Below are 14,874 nucleotides of genomic sequence, written 5' to 3'. Positions count from 1 at the left end.
GGGAGCTTAATGTCAGAACTCTAGGAGAGGAAAGAGAGCAATTCGACTATATTTCGCTATCGAGTGGACCGAGGAAAAGAAGTAGAGGATGGACGAGGAGCAACTATTTACTCTAAGCAAGTAACTACTCACCGGTCATCCACGGGCCCCAAGATCCACTGATCGGGCTCTGAAGGCATAGACTCGACAGTAATTCCACGTTTGCGAGCAATTTTATAGAGACCCGCATGCCTTCTGTGGCTGTTCGAATACCTTTTCTGGGGCCTTGGTATCCATCCCCTAATAGGGTTTCTTTAAATACTCGAAGGGCATCTCCAATACCAAGTCCACACCTTTTAGCTTTAGTTTCTCCACGGTAGGGAAGTGAGCACCAAGCAGAGCCCAGATTTGGCAGAGTTGGGAGAAGAGGAAGCGAACATTGGAATTGGGAACGCAGACATTATTCAACTAAAAAGCGCAAAATATGTCCATTCCTCTTGTCTTATTCAATTTACAGGGTCCAACCTTCCCAGAATGGAATGTCGAGGCAATTTCAACAATTTAAGCTTGAGCCACAAGAGTCTGAACCATGGAACTGTCCAGAGTTATTCACCTTGGAAGGGTATAGCTAGAGTATGTTTTCCTGCTATCCATGGAACTTCATCCGGGAGAGCACGGGCCTCCATAGATCTTTAGTAAATTCCAAACATTAAAGTTATATACACCCGTGGACTACATATAGGTACATTGAACTGTTTTGTACTCCGAAAGCCTGGCACATTAGCTTCAAGCCCTGTCCTGATTTAAAATATTGCCTTGTTCGCATCAAGACCTACAATATTGAAGTCACACGTTAAGTGAAGACACAAGCGACAGAGATCAATAATAATTTAAGACCATAATTTGCTAGAAATCATCACACAGAATGTAAGTCGACCTGTATTTTTTTAGAAAACAGAGGTATATGCAATCGAGATAAGGGACATATTTGATAACTACAGTATCTCAGGAGATAACTGCTGGAACTGGTTCTATATACAAACACATGTGGTGATGCATATATAATGCCCATCGCGAACAAACCGGATCGGATTTGATATCTGTGGATTACCCATCAAGCTACTGGCTCGGCGGTATAATAACTCTGAGTGTACTCTGAGTTTAATTGTGGTGACCCAGGGAGCTGGGCGCGAGGCGCGAGGTTTGACCACGAGAGGTTGAATTTCCTCGGGGTTGTCCGGGTAGAAGGTGGAGGTGTGATGTTCACGGAGGGCGAAGTGGGATATTTGCAGTCTCAATGAATGATGATCATATATCATAAGCCGTGATTCGTAAAGGGAAAGGAAGTCCGGACGACATTGCTGCCCCAGGATGTATTCTCATCCCGGTTTTTCGGGCATATTTCGACGAGTTTGTTGACGTGGATAATGGCAGAATGGATTGGTAAAGTCGATTGGGAGGTGATCCACATGATAGGCGCGAGCCTCATTGCTCCACGAGTTGGAGAGATCGGAGTTGGTTCGTATGCGGTCGGGCGGTAAATGCTCAAATATGGCGATGGAAACATCCTCGGCATCCATCCGGGAAGGTCTACGTTGGATGAGACTAGGGGCGGCATGGGTCACATCAGAGGTCACCCGGGTTGCGTCGACAAAATCGGGGAGGTCGCGTGGCGCCGAGAAAGACTCGGGTTTCCAGACGTGATTGTGTACCAAGTGAATGAGTTTACCAAGGACGGCGAATTCGAGCTTCAGCTTGATGCTGTATACGACGCCCTTGAGCATGGTCTCCATAATGTAGAAGTTCATGTACTCGGCGACGAGAAGACCCAAGTCCAGGATGATAATGATAAAGTTGATGACCAGCAGCTGGTACTGAATCTTACGCTTGGTACGGTCCGGGTCTAAACGTAGCATGCGTACTGTTTCCCAGATGTATAGCCCCGATATGATGAATTCCTGCAGACAGAAGCCTGTCATTTGGATCTTTTCCATTATGTTGTAGCCTTTTTTCCAGGGTTCCAGGGAGACCTTGTTGTAGACCATGTTGGTACCGTAGGTGAGGGCGGTGGTGGGGAGATGGAGGATGACTGCGTTAATCATGATCATAATCAACACGCGACGCAGGACTCGATGGTTTGATAGGACCAAGTGTAGGCGCGAGTACAGGACAATGGACTGGCCGGTGACCATGCACCACCATCCAATTGTGAGCAAAGTGACAGGGAGCCATGGAATGCTGTCGGTGACCTTGAAGAACTTGAGTAGGAAGCCTAGCGAGTAGGGAAGCAAACCGGCGGAGGAGGAAACAAATAAACTCCAAAAGTAGAGTCCTCGATATTCCGCAAAGGTGACGAAGAGGAGGATCAATAGCTCGAAGGCATTGTACCAAGTTACACCAGCAAGAGTGGCGATCGTGATCTTCATTTCCAGAGAAGTTCCATTATAGTGACCGCTGATGCCATCTCCGGCGGCACTGAAATTGCTCATGGCGTTGACTCAGTGTCAGGGGAATAGCGGCATGGCGTGTGGAGTCCGGAGTAGGTGTGCGGGTATGAGATATAGGAAAATCTAGGGACTCGGGGGAACGCCCTGGAGAGAGAGCTAATGCAACAAAGAGAAAAGGTAAAAAAAAGAGAAAGGGACAAAGAGGCAAAGGCGAAGCTGGGGCGCACTGGCGCACCCCGTATATTGCATGCGGGGGCCGGCGATCAGGGTACCCCAGACTTGAGTACGGAGTAAATAATAGAAGATGCAAGTTTATAATAGAACGTAGTATCGTCTTATAGTATCATAGTGATAAAATAATAATCAATCAAAAATGGGGAAATGTTGAAAATATGAGAGCCCAAAAAAAAGCAACGAAGGACTCGCTCCCCAGTCAACACACGACTTCATCTGATTGGAGCTGTCTTCTCTACTCATATATTGTGTTACCTGTTCATCTGGGGTCTCTATTTACAATGTAATTGTGAACTTATCTTCACGTCTCTTAAACCCTTAAGTTTGGGGGGTAATATATTGAAAATATTCCAAAAGCCACACGGCTAAAAGGGGGATTATTACGGAGTATTGAATATTGCAACCTGTTTGCTAGCCAAGGCTTCTTTTTTATTATTTTTGGCATATCCAGCCTCACTGCCAGGATCATAGCCCGCTTCATTACGCCACATAGAAAACCTCGTTTACAGCGGATAAGTGCCTTCCCATAATTTGGTACTGAGAATTCTTTGTTCGCTTAAGTGAAAGTGCCTCTCAAGATTCCAAACATCAATTCAACAAATGTAACAAAGACAATTTCGAGGGTATCAATACAATGTGGAGAGAAGTGAACAGGCCAAGGCGTTGGAAACACACATTCAACAAAGCGATCTGCTGATGTCATCGGGAACTGGCGCGTGACATGCTTAATAACACAGCCCTAGCCAGGGCCTCTAATCCCTATGTTGCAAGGATTCGTACGACTATATGATTTGATATGAACCAGATTTGATTTCTCCAGACTCATTCATAATATTTCACCCAATGATGCTCTCCTCGAAACCCAAGCAGCTCCTTAATTTTCCGGTTACTGATGGGTGCCTCTCTGGCCCCCAACTCTCGCGTAATCGGGACATCGGGACAAACCCGCGCTAGGAACTCAGCAGTGTTCTCGTAATTCGTCATTTCGTCATTGACAGCGTTAAACACCTGAAATCCAAGGCCATCGTTCCGAACTGCGAGATCACACATCTGCCCGAGATCGCGAGCATCGATGTACGACCAGCCATGCGGCGCCCATTTCTCGGGATTTTCAACATATGAACGAAACATGGACTGCTTGTACTCCTCTGGGGCAACAATGCGCCCGATACGTAGTATATAGATGTCGCTCCCATAACGACGCGCGAAGCCACGTGCAATGGTCTCGCCGCACAGTTTTGAGATGGCATATGTGTCCATCGGGTTTGCGTCGACGCCTTCCTCGACTGGGAAGGAGGGATAATCTACGTCTCCCTCTGCGAAGCTCACTCCATAGACTGTGATAGAGCTGGCAATGATGATTTTCCTGATGCCGAGGCGTGAGGCGCCCTCGATTATGTTGTACGCTGCCGAGGTATTGCCGCGGAAGGTTTCTTCGTCTGGAACGATCATGTTGCGCGAATACCCGGCCATGTGAATGACTGCATCGGGGACTAGCCCGAGTGGCTCGCGAAACGGCTCTGTCAAGTGGAAATGAGAGCCCAGTGCGCTGTATACCTGACCGGTGTTTGTCAGATCGACACGCATCGTGTGGACTCGCTCTTCCAGCTCAGCGGGAAGAGCAACGAGGTCGAGGTTCAGGATATCATGACCTTGTTGGAGGAGATATCTGATGATGTGCTGTCCGGCTTTGCCGGAACCTCCAGTGATCACAATGCGTTTCCCCATGTTGTGGTTTTGTCTGTAGGGGGCCGTTGGCCAATGCGGGGTATATATGATCACGATATCTCTATATGGGTGGATTGATGTAGACGTCGTAGATGACGAGTGAATCAAGGTACCTTATTTTGGAATGGAAACATTTCAAACGTGTCTGAAGAGACCGTCTGCGCTTTTATTGTACGCGAGGCATGAAGCCGGAAGATAACATCCCGATATGGAACGCAAACTTCCGGAGTAAAATGACCATTGGTAATTCGCAAGAACACTCGGACTATGCAACTTGTATCGTTGATATAGGGCTTGGGTGCTTGATAGCAGAGACTGTATATGTTGCATAATAATAAAGCGGGATATGTTATGCTGTCTTTCTTCTACCCAAAACGGTCAACCCACATAATTCGCAGCATAATTTAGAGCATATACTTTTGACCAAAAAACAAATATTTAGAATGATGAAATTCGGACATCTCCTAAAATAATATGGGGCGATGCTCTTTCATTGATGATTTGGACTTGTTGGCGCTACTCCATACTCCGTACTCTGAACTCCGTACGGAGTACTAGTTGCTTACTTGCCTGGATCGCCCCGTTGCCCAAGGCAGACCTCGTCCTATTGGTTATGTTTCCGTCAGATTTTGTTCGTTATACGGGAAACAAGTGCCAAGTATGCATAGCCCTCACCGACAATCGAGAAGTATGCACACTGTACGTTTGCACTCTGCCTAACTGCAAGCAAATATCCGATGCAACAATTGTATCTGGCGTGCAAGCTTCCCTATTCCTTTCTAAGGAGGTCTCTGAGAAAAAGATGAGTAGCAAGGGCGAATGGAGTAAGAGCTAGTAATTCTCTATGGGGGGAGGGCTGAGAACCATGTACTCCGTAAGCCCTCGGCGTTCCCGTTTCACCCTACCCCAGATCACCCAGGCAAAGGAGTAACGGGCTTTAATCCGATTGGTGCATCCCGAGGTCTGTTGTCCTCGAAAGTGCCTACGTAATAATACCCCGAGCGACATGATCTTGATGCATGATTTGGATTATCCTCGTATGTTGCAGATCTTATCTAGTATTGGGTTTATAGCTTTATAGGAGGAGGATTGTGGTGATTCCTTGAGCCCCAAACAGCCAGCATCAAAATCGTCCAGTTGGAACACTAATCTCAGTCAATATAGTAGGCAGGCACTCTATGGTCCAAACACGGCAGGGTCACACGAATCAAACTCCCTTGTTTTGGCAGGTTTAGGGCGGTCTGAGCATAATGTCACAGGGTGATCACGATGATGATGATATCTCATACCTGCTCTAACTTGCTAATCGTGATCATCCAGTAATCACACACAGAGCGTATTGTCATGAGTATATTCACAACAATGCTTTGGACAATGTGCTTCTGCGGATGGTCTGAACTAAAATATCCGCTACGGCCTTCATCCCATTAAGGTTGGGATGGAACCGCGGCCCTGATGTAAAGCTTCCAACCCAGGGTTCTTTGCTGCCAAGTGCATGTCCCTGGCTGAGTTGGTGAATTGGGACTGTCTCACACCAATCAGTTCGACCTTTTACAGCGACAGAATATGCATGTTGCAGGTCAGACGCAACACCGCGGTAGTGCTGAATTCTCTCCTGGGTCAGTGGGATGTCCCGACCAGCTTGAGTGCCAGGTCCCAGGACAGCAAGATATTCGACAAGGAAGACTCGAGCTCCCGGGGCCCGTTTGTGTATCTGGTCGAGGACTCCCCCTAGGCGTTCTGCCAACTCTCTGGGTGATAGTGGCGCGGATGATTGTACGTCGGCATGGGAAGCGTCGGCAATCATGCCGCCAATGTAGTTTATGTCGTTACCCCCAGCAGTCACGGTGATTATATCGGCATCTTTGGGGAGGTTGGAGATTTGCGGCGGGAAGGTCATGTGTGTGGCAGACTGTGGATCGACTGTTATGTTGAGCAATGTTGCACCAGAAACGGATAGATCAGTGAGATCGGCGTTCAACTGCTGCGCTAGAAGATGTGGGTAATTCTGCCCTGATCGCATCGCAGCTTTTGGTTCGATTTGTGGGGGAATTTCAGGACCGGCAGCAAAGGAGCTACCGAGACTTGCAATCTTGAGTTTTTTTGAAGATTCCATTGTCCGGCAAATAGAAGAGTAGCGGAGCAGAAGAGCAGAGAAAGTGTGTGACTTGAAGTTGGAGAGTAGCTTTGGCAGAATTCACAGAAAATGGACGCCTAAAGTATCAGGCCGAAACTGCTGAGCTGAAAGTTGCCCTGCAGGTGTTCTTTGGCACCCTGGGGCGCAGCACCCGTAATCCTTAGCCCTCATATCTCTAGGGATCTGCACATCAGTGGAACAGTTTTTGTTTTACACCTTTTGAGAATTTCTAAGTGAATGATAGGTTGCGTACAAACATGACTTGGATCCGCCTGGGTTTCGACGGTGTGTCAGTTGGGCCGCCTGAATATCCTCTGTAGCCATAGCCACAGTGGACAGCTCGATCTCAGCCTCTTGCTCCAACATGTATCTAGAAATAACTCTCTTGGCGAGTAGATAGGCGGCCTAACTTGAGCCCCACAGGACCCGATTGGTTGGGTTGTGAACGCATCTTAGAATATGCTCAATGTTTTTTTTGGGAGTTATGTACTTTGCATAGAGATAATGTCTAGAGGTCTTACAGACTCTTACTTTGCCACGTGTGAGACCTGATAGTCAACTTGTCCAGCAATGAATGGAGGTTTTTCTATGTGTTCCACTTGTACGGTTACATCAACTAACATAGCGTAAGAATCTAACAAGTCTATTTTGAGAGATCATGGCGGAGTGACCATGGAGCCTCAAAGTATGGGAGGCCTCATCATAGCCTATGCATTGGTAAATAGGAGGTCAACGGCTGAAAATTGAGAAAACACTTAAATACCTTCATTTCTCCTGTTGATGCTTGCCTTTCTATTCTCATCCGCAAGACTCTATTCGAAACAGCCTTCCACAGTTCAAACATCGAGCATTTTTGCTTCAGAAACCTCTTCTTCCAACAACCCGAAGAACTCCCAAATCGCAAGCATGCAGTTCTCTCAGCTTCTCCTCGCCGCTGGCCTCTTTGCCCCCTCTATCTTTGCTGCCCCTATTGCCAGCTCCGATTGGACCATACGAGAGATGAAGCGCGTCTGCAACGACGAAAACACCTCATGCACCTGGACATTTGGCATCGACTCTGGTTCAGAGACTACCGATTGTACCTACGTCGTGGAGGCCGACGATGCCTCTCACGCCAACGGAGGCCCTAGTAAATGTGAAGAATACTCCATCAGCTCGGGTTGGAGCGGCCAGTTCGACCCTACCAACGGCTTCACTACCTTGTCTGTTGTCAACGACGAGCTCCGGCAGCAGATCTGGGCTGGCTACACCGACTCGCAGCTTGCCGATGGAGAGGTCGTCAAGCCCGACCAGAGCTACCCTCCCACTGCTCTTCTCTGATTGAGCGAACAGTCAGAGAAGCACGTGGAAGAACAGTTGTTATGACCAGTTGAAGACGACAGCACTATGTGTCTATCAAGCTCACAGGCTCTTTTGTGATAGTCGATTTGTGATCTCTGTTCTTAGATACAGTGTTGGAAGAACGAAACGCGTACTCGGAATTATGTATATATCGATCCCTCATGCTCTTTAATAACAGTTGAATTTTGGCTTTTGAACATGGTAATACCTATCTTGTATTTTGGTATACCCCTGGGTTGGGAGTATAATGGTTGTAAGGATGCTAAAGACTTCTGAGAGGCATCAGCTCAGCCATAACCAGCGCTTGTTCTTCCCCTACCCTTGAATTGATGAACTCGGTACCATTCGCTACTGGTCACCCACCCTGAATCCCTCTGGGAAGGGGTCACTCGAATCAAGAACTATTTGCCTGAAGCTAGTTATCCAAGCCCTTCCAGCAACAGTCGGCAGAACAGCCTGATATCTGCCGACTTGTGTGATTCCTCGAATATGGCTAGTAAACTCGGTGCCAATAATACTGCGAAGTTTGAAAATCTCACCCTCCGCTAGCTGACCTCTCGCATGCAGAACGGCAAGTCGAGCACATGTGCCGGTACCGCAAGGGCTGCGATCAAAGCGCCCTGGTAACACAACAACAGTATTGGTAGCAGCTTTACAGCCGCCATCTTGTGTGTGAGGCTCAGTAAGCTCCAGAATACTGACTCGCTTGATTCTGGGATTCTCAGGGTGAACAGGCGTGTAAGAGGCTTGGACCGCACGTTTGATACGCTCGCCAATCTCACTTAGCTGTGTGCTATTTGAGACTCGATTTTCAGTCTCACAGAAGCTGCATCTACGAGCACGTACATCATTCCTCCCCAAGCAATGTCAACAGAGACCTCCCCAAAGCCAGGGACCAGGACTTGATAGTCGAATTTGAATACGACAGCAGGTACATTGTCAAGAGCCACGTTCTTGCATTTTCCCGCTTCACATTCTGCCTTCACGGTGACTAGACCGGCGGCGGTATCCAGGGTCAGTTCGGTGATAGGCTCTCTCATCAGAACCATGCCGGTCTCCAGTAGTACGGCGACGGTGCAGATTGTATTAGATCCCGACATGGGCGCGTATTCTTCGCTTTCCATGATCAAAAACCCTGCATTGGCTCGTGGGTCACAAGGGGGTAAAATCAGATTCGTGTTCATTGAGCACCGGCCTCGAGGCTCGTTGAGTACAAGCTGACGTATGGCTTTTTCGTTCAGGAAGTGAACCAGCTTGTCATACATTGTAGTGCCTGGGACGCCAAGTAATCCACCAATAATCACATCGCCGACTTCACCTTCGGCGTGGCATCAACAACTGACAATGTGCGTGAGAATGGCATGGTATCGAATTGGCTTGTAGAGTTGCTTTGACAAGAGGCTGAATTCTGAATTGACCCGAAAGCACGGTTTGCAATTCATAAGATCCGCACATTATTTCTGGGCATAGATACTTATATTAGACTAGCGCCAAGTCGCAGAAACTTGAGCCAAAGGCCGAAAAGCTATTTAAAATAATTGAAATGGTCAACTCTAGCCAAGGATATAGAATTCCTTTTGGCGTACTTTTGAAACGGGCTGTCTACTTTGTGTATTGACGCTGGAAGCGCTGCAGGCTCCAATTATGATTTTCTAAAGCTAGCGAGTCGTGATTATGGGGACGCAACCTATTCTTCAATTATGATAGGACAAGGGCTGTGGCCGTGATTGATCAACAGATTTATCCACGCATGCATGAGACACGGGCCTCAGGCCCTGATCGAACATCAGGTGAGCGAACCGATATTTGCAACATCGTAGACTAATAGCCTTAACGTGCATATCTTTCTTTGCATTCAGCTCGTTTCTTGCCATAATACCGGGCAAGCCTGCTCTCAGGTGACCCTACTATTCTAAGGCTATGTAGATGTTTGCTTTATCAAAGGCGCAAAAAGAGGTGTGATGAATCGAGTCCGCCTGCACCGCGTGCAAACTAGGAATGAAATTGTTTAGGCTGTGCTTGACTACTCCGTATACAGACTCTGGGGAAAGACCATCACCCAAGAATAATGGGGGTTTTGTTTTCAAAAACCAAGGGATGTCCTTGACTTGCTAGATACAGACATTATATTGGTAAGTGAATATGCTTCTTCAATTACACTGAAAATCTGTCCTAATCATTTGGATGAAAGGAAAGTCAATCGTTCAATGTTTTCCTCTACTATTCCGATCTAGAGTCTGAAAAGGATCCAAAATCTATTCATTTGTGGACAACAATATGCGACGGATTTCCGGCCAATAAGTCCATACCAGCGTTGTAAGAATGGTAGTTGGTATAGCGAAGACCCAATAAACCCAGAACTTGTTTGACATGGTCCAACCGGAGTCACCACCAAAATCAAAAAATGACATGCTGAAGATAGCGCAGATGAAAGTAGGAGGGAGGAACGTAAGTGTGACAAAGGCGATCGTTTTCATCGTGGCACTGTCCAATTGGGTTGCCCGACCAATTTCAAGCGTAACACTGGCGTCATGCTGAGCCACAGTATTGAAAGCCAATTGGATTTCATTTTGCAGCCTCTTCTCATTTGAAATGGACCGGGATCGTAAGTTGGCAATGAAAGACTGCCAGGATCGGAGACGGAAGTGAATGTCTTCGGACGACGCAGAGTCATTATCTGGGTTCGAGATATAGCTCTCATGTTGTATCAAGATGTGCTCCATATTTTGCAAGGCAATGTCGAGTGTCTCGTTCACATGAATAGCATGCCGAGCGATGTCGTGGAGTCGTCTGTAGTCGGGCTGCGGTCTCCCTTCCGGCTTTGCTTCTGTCTCGGTCAGTCGGACATGATCTCGGATGGCCCATACAGAAGGCTCCTCAATCAACGCAATCAGCTCGGCTAAATGTGGATAGATCCAGAATGGATCGTTAAGCCATCTTTCATCCGGTCTCATCACTGCTCTTAGGAAACGTTCTTTGACGGGCGGGTCGAGATCGAAGGCGAGGATCACAGTTTGATTAGTTGAGGGTAGCCATCGTGTAAATATATCTGTATGATACCATTTGAAACTGGTATCAGGGTCTACCTTTTTCACGGCGAATTTAGACCAGGTATCTAAAGAAATTAGTTTTGCTTGGCCATTCATCTTTAGTATACTTACTGAAACCAGTGGTGACGTCGAAATCTCGCGTCTTTTCACACCCAAAGCTGCCGTTCCCTTTACGAAAATAATATGACCACCAAAATTGAGGCATACAAAATGCATCAGTGAAGGCTTGTCGACATTGTGCACATCTCTCAATATTGGCAAAATCGGCCACACTTGTAAAATTAGGGAGTTCCTCTTAATCGGGGCCATTTCACATACATGATACATATCTTAGACCAAGCAGGTATAGTATCAGAAAGGTCTTTTGGATCTTCAAGGTGAAAGTTCACCCGCCGAGTTTGTCGCCAATCGCTTGCATCCTTTTCGTTTCGCTGCAATATCAGCAGATTAGCACAGTGTCGGCTCTTCTGCTCTTGCATTTTGCTTTCACCCGGTGTGAGGAGCACTCTGGGCCAGAAGATTCCGGTTTTGCTTTGAAGAAATCACACGGGTGAACAAATCTCACCGAGTGGGGGAGATGAAAGTCGCTGAGAGGGACCGTGCTCCCTCAGCCTCAATTGTGCAGCCAAACAGATTCAATTCGAGTTTGAGATTGATTATATCAAAGCCTTTATTCCATCCCAGATTCTTCATTTTACCAAACTGATTAGCGAAACTCATCGGTCAGTGTTGGTGGCCCAACGTATTTCTCGTACCCCCAAGCCCAGTACCACCCAGAGGCAATTAGTATAAACGCAACAAACACCACCGGTGCATAATTGACCGTATCTGCATTTACAGGGATTGAAGAAGGCATACAAAATAATGGAATGACAAGAAGACTCCATCCTAGAAACGGATATGCGATCAGCGATGATGATAAATTGTGCTAGGTGGCTCATACTTACCCAGTGCCACAATATTGCAAGCCAGTCCAAGTGTGCCAAGGTCAAATTGACCATTTTTTATGTGTCGTCTACCTCCAGCGAGTGACACAATGATTGGACAGGCATAGCTGACAGTCAACGTAATAACACCGACGCCAGTGAAAGCATTGAATGCCGTGTTTGACCCGAAGTAGATCAATCCGAGCAATATTTGAACAACCATACCAAGCATCATAGCATTAAAAGGTACGCCATCGCTGTTTATCTGCCTCCACCATACGGAGCCTGGTATACCCCCGTCGCGAGCAAACGCCCATATGCTTCGGGAGACAGCCGTAGTGCAGCCTATGACACACAACATAGCGAGTACTACCAATGGCAAGAGAAGTAGGAAAGATCCAACTGGACTTCCAATAGCAGACTTGATAATACTCGGAACAGGCTGACCAGATTCAAGAGTGGCTAAAAGTTTTGTGTCAGGGAGCACAAAAACCAATGGCACAAGGAAGAGGAATCCAGCCAGGGTGTTTATAATGACCGTTCCAACCATTGCTTTTGGGACTTGTGTTGATGGTTGCTGGACTTCTTCGCACATACTTTGAAGGGTCAGTTAGTATTTATATCGTGAAGAATGGGAGGGAGGGTGTTCTTTCGGGGTGGAAAGTAGATACGTCACCTACCAAATCACCATGCCAGTGGAGGAAGTGCTATAAGCTGCCTGTAGGAGTCCGACGCAGAAGGACCAGCCTGCTGGCCAACCAGACTCAGGCTCAAAACTAGTAAAGACATATGCGGCGTCATGTCTGCCCTCTTTCGCAATTGCAAGGACACATATCACAATAGTCAACAGTCCTGCAAGAGTCCAGAATATTGCGAACGTCTAGATTCTGTATTAGCACTGTAGGTTTGTCACAAGGATTTTCAAACATACGTCAAGATAAGGTAGCCATCTGTTTCCAAAAGCAGATACTGCATTAGCAAAAAGTGTGACTGCGAGAAATATAAGAAAGACTTGATATGTTTCCGCTTGGAAGATTCCCACTCCTGGAGCGGACTCGAAAACGTTGATACATGAGATGAAGAAAAGAGTGCTCCCAAGGTTAACTGCAAGTGTGATGGTGATATTTCCAACGACATATGACCATCCGCAAATCCACGAGGCGATTCTTCGATATGACGGTGGAGACAGCATAAAAGCCTGGTAGTAGACCCCGCCAGCAGTTGGATAGACAGAGGTTATTTCGCCAAGTGAGGCAGCCACACATAGAGTAATCAAAGAGACGGCCAGCCATCCCCAAATTATGTTGACGGGGCCTCCCCCAATAAGAGGGTAGGTGAAAGTCGTAGCCAGTCCATATGGGATAGCTGCCAGTACAAACGACATGAAAGCTACATGGAGCGCGGAGCGGTTTCGAACGAGTTCAGCTTCGTATCCCAGGGCCTCTAGTACACCGTTTGCTGAGGATTGCTTGCCTTCTTCAATGCTGGGAAACTCCGCGGGTGAATCGGGATCGGGAGCTTTGTTTTTCGAAACATGATGCTGGTGGGCAGTGCCTCTGTCTGCCATGAGAAATGCTTGGCGAAATCGGGATGAGTAACGAAAGAGTGGGAAGCTCCTTGGATTCATAAACAGCTTTAATCAACTCTGGCTCAAATGGCTAAGTTGCAAGGAGTCAAATCCTAGGCATACACCGGTGTAGTTAAACAATGACACCTACAAAGGAAGTTTCGAATGCAAGAATTGGAAGGGAAATCGAGTGGCTTATCACATATTCAGCAAGAGGAGCTTATGTACAGGCTAAGCTTCTATTGGTCTCATAAAAGCTTGAGCACATTGACCACGACGTACTCAATCCGTTATCCTATATCTTGCCCGAGGCATTTTTGCAAGGTCTTTTACCGAGTGGAGAACGGATTCTCGGAAAGATAACGTTCGACAGGAAAGTTTGGTGACCTAGGTAATCACATATGTGAAGATAAGACTAGCAAAGAGATCCGATAACATGCCTGAGCTGAAACATAGACGATCCCTCTCCTCATTTGAAGTTTGACTGTTTTAGGTCCTCAAACTAGTCCGAAATGGGTTAGGGTTACAACGCTAATGCATGACGGCTACGCTATACCAGATATGGCTGGCCTACATGTGGGTCCTGGTCCGGAGTTCACTCTCGGGCTCTTCAGGCTCTGGAACTCACATTGTGAAGGAATATATGGGCATAGATTAGTATTGCTTGACTTGAAGGTCCATATAGACTAATAATGCTTGATTGATGCAACTCAGCAAATGAAATAGGTAAAAGAATGCTATCAAACATTGAAATAATAGACCATGATCGTAAGTTGTAACGTCAATGAGCTTTATCAGCTGAATATCCATGCAAATGCCCCTCATAATATGGAGAAAGCTGAAATTAGAAGGACTTAAATGTCTCCGCATCTACGACGTCATAGTAAGGAATGGTGCGGAGAGCAATCGGTTCAGACACGACCTGCCAATGGGAACTAGAACATACTAGATAGGGATCATGTTTTTCCACCAAGGGCGAAGTGACAATTGTGTTGGAGTATGCTTACTTATGGAAAGGTATCCAATATCAACTCTTACACATAGCCCAAATCATGTCCTCACAAAGCAATTGTACTCGTTATCCCCCCGGGTTAGTGCTATGTACTCCGTACCTGGTGGGGAATACGGAGTACATATGCCCAGGTCCAAGCTTGGGCATGCTGACAGCCTGAAGGTCAATAACTCTCGAAGGAGACTTTACTTGGTCACGCTTGACATACTAGGTCACGCGTATGCTACTACATAGAAAAGGCACTAGTACCCATGAAGAAAACGAACCCTCGAGGCGTGTTGTTGATCCTTTTTCGGATTAGCGTGAAAGGTGCGGGGAGAGTTGTCTAGCCCTGGCGACCTCACAATCTCACCTGGGCAGAGATGAGGCGTTGCTTATCAGCAGGTGATCGGATTCCGGTTCACACACCGACCTTCGGGTTCTTTGATCGGGTTCTCATCCGATGCCCCGCCA

At 47.0% G+C, this 14,874-nt stretch overlaps 6 protein-coding genes across 6 annotated transcripts; 1 reads left to right on the top strand and 5 right to left on the bottom strand.

Annotated features, from left to right (window-relative positions):
• Nucleotides 1-1,358: 1,358 nt before the first annotated feature.
• On the bottom strand, nucleotides 1,359-2,468 carry N7500_004849 (uncharacterized protein; the record flags this gene model as incomplete). The annotated part of the gene is made up of 1 exon (XM_056675994.1): nucleotides 1,359-2,468. One exon carries the CDS (start codon nucleotides 2,466-2,468, stop codon nucleotides 1,359-1,361), a length of 1,110 nt encoding a protein of 369 aa, XP_056530994.1.
• Nucleotides 2,469-3,482: 1,014 nt separating this feature from the next.
• On the bottom strand, nucleotides 3,483-4,388 carry N7500_004848 (NAD-dependent epimerase/dehydratase family protein; the record flags this gene model as incomplete). Its single annotated transcript, XM_056675993.1, has 1 exon — nucleotides 3,483-4,388. One exon carries the CDS (start codon nucleotides 4,386-4,388, stop codon nucleotides 3,483-3,485), a length of 906 nt encoding a protein of 301 aa, XP_056530993.1.
• A 1,354-nt stretch (nucleotides 4,389-5,742) lies between these two features.
• On the bottom strand, nucleotides 5,743-6,504 carry N7500_004847 (SGNH/GDSL hydrolase family protein; the record flags this gene model as incomplete). The annotated part of the gene is made up of 1 exon (XM_056675992.1): nucleotides 5,743-6,504. The coding sequence occupies one exon, from the start codon at nucleotides 6,502-6,504 to the stop codon at nucleotides 5,743-5,745; it is 762 nt and encodes a 253-aa protein (XP_056530992.1).
• A 927-nt stretch (nucleotides 6,505-7,431) lies between these two features.
• N7500_004846 (uncharacterized protein) lies at nucleotides 7,432-7,845 on the top strand (the record flags this gene model as incomplete). Its single annotated transcript, XM_056675991.1, has 1 exon — nucleotides 7,432-7,845. The coding sequence occupies one exon, from the start codon at nucleotides 7,432-7,434 to the stop codon at nucleotides 7,843-7,845; it is 414 nt and encodes a 137-aa protein (XP_056530991.1).
• Nucleotides 7,846-8,214: 369 nt separating this feature from the next.
• N7500_004845 (proline racemase family protein) lies at nucleotides 8,215-9,131 on the bottom strand (the record flags this gene model as incomplete). The annotated part of the gene is made up of 2 exons (XM_056675990.1): nucleotides 8,215-8,659; nucleotides 8,713-9,131. 2 exons carry the CDS (start codon nucleotides 9,129-9,131, stop codon nucleotides 8,215-8,217), a joined length of 864 nt encoding a protein of 287 aa, XP_056530990.1.
• A 990-nt stretch (nucleotides 9,132-10,121) lies between these two features.
• N7500_004844 (putative amino acid permease) lies at nucleotides 10,122-13,409 on the bottom strand (the record flags this gene model as incomplete). The annotated part of the gene is made up of 4 exons (XM_056675989.1): nucleotides 10,122-10,981; nucleotides 11,936-12,438; nucleotides 12,523-12,722; nucleotides 12,774-13,409. The coding sequence occupies 4 exons, from the start codon at nucleotides 13,407-13,409 to the stop codon at nucleotides 10,122-10,124; spliced, it is 2,199 nt and encodes a 732-aa protein (XP_056530989.1).
• Between the last annotated feature and the right edge of the window lie 1,465 nt (nucleotides 13,410-14,874).

Source organism: Penicillium coprophilum (genome assembly GCF_028826855.1).
Source record: "Penicillium coprophilum strain IBT 35676 chromosome Unknown utg000004l_segment0_segment0, whole genome shotgun sequence".
Taxonomy (NCBI): Eukaryota; Fungi; Ascomycota; class Eurotiomycetes; order Eurotiales; family Aspergillaceae; genus Penicillium; species Penicillium coprophilum.
This window is presented reverse-complemented; position numbering and strand designations above follow the sequence as displayed.